The sequence below is a fragment of the Penaeus monodon genome, chromosome 29 (assembly GCF_015228065.2).
Source record: "Penaeus monodon isolate SGIC_2016 chromosome 29, NSTDA_Pmon_1, whole genome shotgun sequence".
Classification (NCBI taxonomy): Eukaryota; Metazoa; Arthropoda; class Malacostraca; order Decapoda; family Penaeidae; genus Penaeus; species Penaeus monodon.
Window position 1 is genome coordinate 1,423,293 of NC_051414.1, and position 1,042 is coordinate 1,424,334.

General features: G+C 33.0%; 1 protein-coding gene across 1 annotated transcript in view; it reads right to left on the reverse strand.

Annotated features, from left to right (window-relative positions):
• The window catches only part of LOC119591889, a gene marked incomplete in the record, with an annotated part of 4,757 nt that overhangs the window by 201 nt on the left and 3,514 nt on the right, over positions 1–1,042 (reverse strand). Inside the window, 1 exon segment of the mRNA XM_037940635.1 lies at positions 1–481. Within this exon segment, the coding sequence (XP_037796563.1) occupies positions 1–454 (454 nt within the window).

Consider the following 1,042-nt stretch of genomic DNA (forward strand, 5'->3'; position numbering starts at 1 on the left):
TCTCACTATAGGTAATATGGTGCACATCAGTTGTTAATATCAAATATGTAGACACAATCCAGAACACACAAGGTTCCTTGAAAATATATATTCCTCTTAAAAAAGTTACAGTATACACAATTAAACATATACAATGAAAGGGAAGAACATTGTAATAAGCCCTTTGGTACTTTAACTGAAGCTGCAAAAAACCCAGACCAAAAAGTGCAGCAAACACTAACAGCACGAAGCATGTTACTGATGACCACAATGACCCTTTTCGAAGATCCTTTGCAGTGAGGGTATTCTTGTTCAGTCTATAAAGTGTCCATCGTAGCAGGGCTGGGTTGAATGCTTTAGTTTCCACTGGCTTTTTGGACTTTTTACTGACTGTATGCTCCTCATCTGACAAATCTTGGAGTAATAATGTATTCTCAACCTCATCACCGATGTCAGCTGGCTCAGGATTTTCCATGATTCAGTTCAGCAACAAACAGGCAATCTGCAAAGATTTAAAAGTTCTGATGAAATGCAGTTACCCTAAACACAAAATTGTGATATACACAATACAGCTCTTAACACATGTATTTTATGATCATGTGAAACTAAAGTTTGTTTACTTTAATAACCTTTTTTCATCATAACATAAAATGTGACTCTTTATAAAGGCACTGCTATTACATGAGGGACAGAAAACATTTGTGGCTCAAAATTATCTATAACTGACTTTCAGTCTGCCAGCTATGGGACCAGACAATTAAGAGATTAAAGAAAATAACATATAACAAGGAAAATAACTTCTGACAGCAACAAACGTTCAAAAAGTTTTGATATTTACAACTGAGAAGAGGGATCTAAACATAAAATAGGTGACAAAAAAATTATTCATGCATTTATATGAGAGCAAGAAAGTTTCAATATTTACATTAATGAAGGCAGATTAAAAAGTAACACAGAAAACAAAATTTTGCTCATAAATAATGACAGTTTATTAAAAATGAAAAAAGTGTAGCCACATTATATTATTTAATCTAATACGGATTATGTGGAACAATAAGGACAA